The sequence below is a fragment of the Aplysia californica genome, unplaced genomic scaffold (genome assembly GCF_000002075.1).
Source record: "Aplysia californica isolate F4 #8 unplaced genomic scaffold, AplCal3.0 scaffold00389, whole genome shotgun sequence".
NCBI lineage: Eukaryota > Metazoa > Mollusca > Gastropoda > Aplysiida > Aplysiidae > Aplysia > Aplysia californica.
Window position 1 is genome coordinate 23,747 of NW_004797659.1, and position 1,396 is coordinate 25,142.

Sequence of the window (1,396 nt, forward strand, 5' to 3'; positions counted from 1 at the left end):
TCTTCTTCTTCTTCTTCTTCTTCTTCTTCTTCTTCTTCTTCTTCTTCTTCTTCAACATCAACAGCAACAAAAATAACAACAATTGTTTAACATCTCGCATGCACATTAAGGTACTTGCTAGAGCCAAACGGAAGCAAATCGACCAAATAATTATGGAATTCATTACGAGGAAATGACAAAGACGACAGACGGAAATAACACCAGATGGACAGGAAAAGAAAGAAAGAAAGAAAGGATTTACAGCCCTGAAATCCCTCCACCTTTCACCTTAAAACCTATCTCACTTTCTGAGGTACCCACAACGGCGACTAGCTTGTGTAACTTTTCCGTAGAGCTCGTACAGACCGACTCCAGACGTGGTGCGTTGTGGGCGGCAAGTTCATCTTTACGACGTCGCTAGGTCTGTCCAGCTCTCACGATTCAAGTGTAAAACTTCGAGGCGGAAAAATTCACGACACCAGAAGGGGGGCTCACCAATCGCCTCGATATTATGAGTAACAAAAATTTTGTGGCAAGAGCTTTCGGGCGTCTGAAGCGAAGGCCCCGGGCTGTTGAGGCCCGAGCGAGGCGTACCGTAAAACGTTTAATAGCGCACGGATTTGACCTCAGGAAGTGGACCTCGGGTTTTAGCATCGGGGGGACTGAACAGGCCAATACAAAGAGACTTTGGGGGGAATTTATGCAAAAAATTCGTTTGTATAAAAGACAGGGGGGCCATAATACCGTGCATCCATTCTGGTGGGTCTCGGTCTCGTCTCCATCAAAGACGTTTTCTTTCTTCGGAAGTCTACCAACAAAACGCCTGGATAATGGTGGGTGCCTTGACTTGTTAATTAAAAGCCACATCTGTTATGTAGTTTACCATTTATTTCAGTGACGCTGCTTAGTTACAATATCACTTATCATTGTGCCTCCTGATGTCGATTACGTAAAAGTTTAACACGAGGACGCTTCGGGTTCGAGTCTGACAAGTGAGCGTCTAGTTTGTTCATCATTGTTCTTGGAGTATCTCCCAACTCGACGGATCAAGTGTGTCTACATTGTATTCAGTGCGATACTAAATTCAGTAAAAGCAATATATTTGATTCACTGCAATTATGAATTCAGTTTAACCAAACTATTTTATTATAGTAGAGGGTTTTACGGCGCTCGCAACTGCGTAAGGCCATATGAGCTCCAAGGGGTGGGTGTCAACAGAGAAGCCTTTACAGGGAATCAGACTTCCTCTGCTCACCTCTCTAGCTTCAACAGCTTAAGGTCTGCTTCAGCTATCAAGGCACCCCGGAAATAGCAGGTCAAAAGAGAGTGACAAACAGTAGAGAAAAATGACAATAGTAAGCATCAGGAAAGAAAAAGCAGCAGTTCCCAGTTGTAGATCAGGCACAGTTATGAGCGT

General features: G+C 44.1%; 1 protein-coding gene across 1 annotated transcript in view; it reads left to right on the plus strand.

Moving 5' to 3' along the window:
- The first annotated feature begins 732 nt into the window (after positions 1-732).
- The window catches only part of LOC101851516 (adhesive plaque matrix protein-like), a 4,537-nt gene continuing 3,873 nt past the window's right edge, over positions 733-1,396 (plus strand). Inside the window, exon 1 of the mRNA XM_005103780.2 lies at positions 733-812. Coding sequence (XP_005103837.2) covers positions 810-812 — 3 coding nt within the window. The 5' untranslated portion in view covers positions 733-809. The remainder of the gene's footprint in view (positions 813-1,396) is intronic.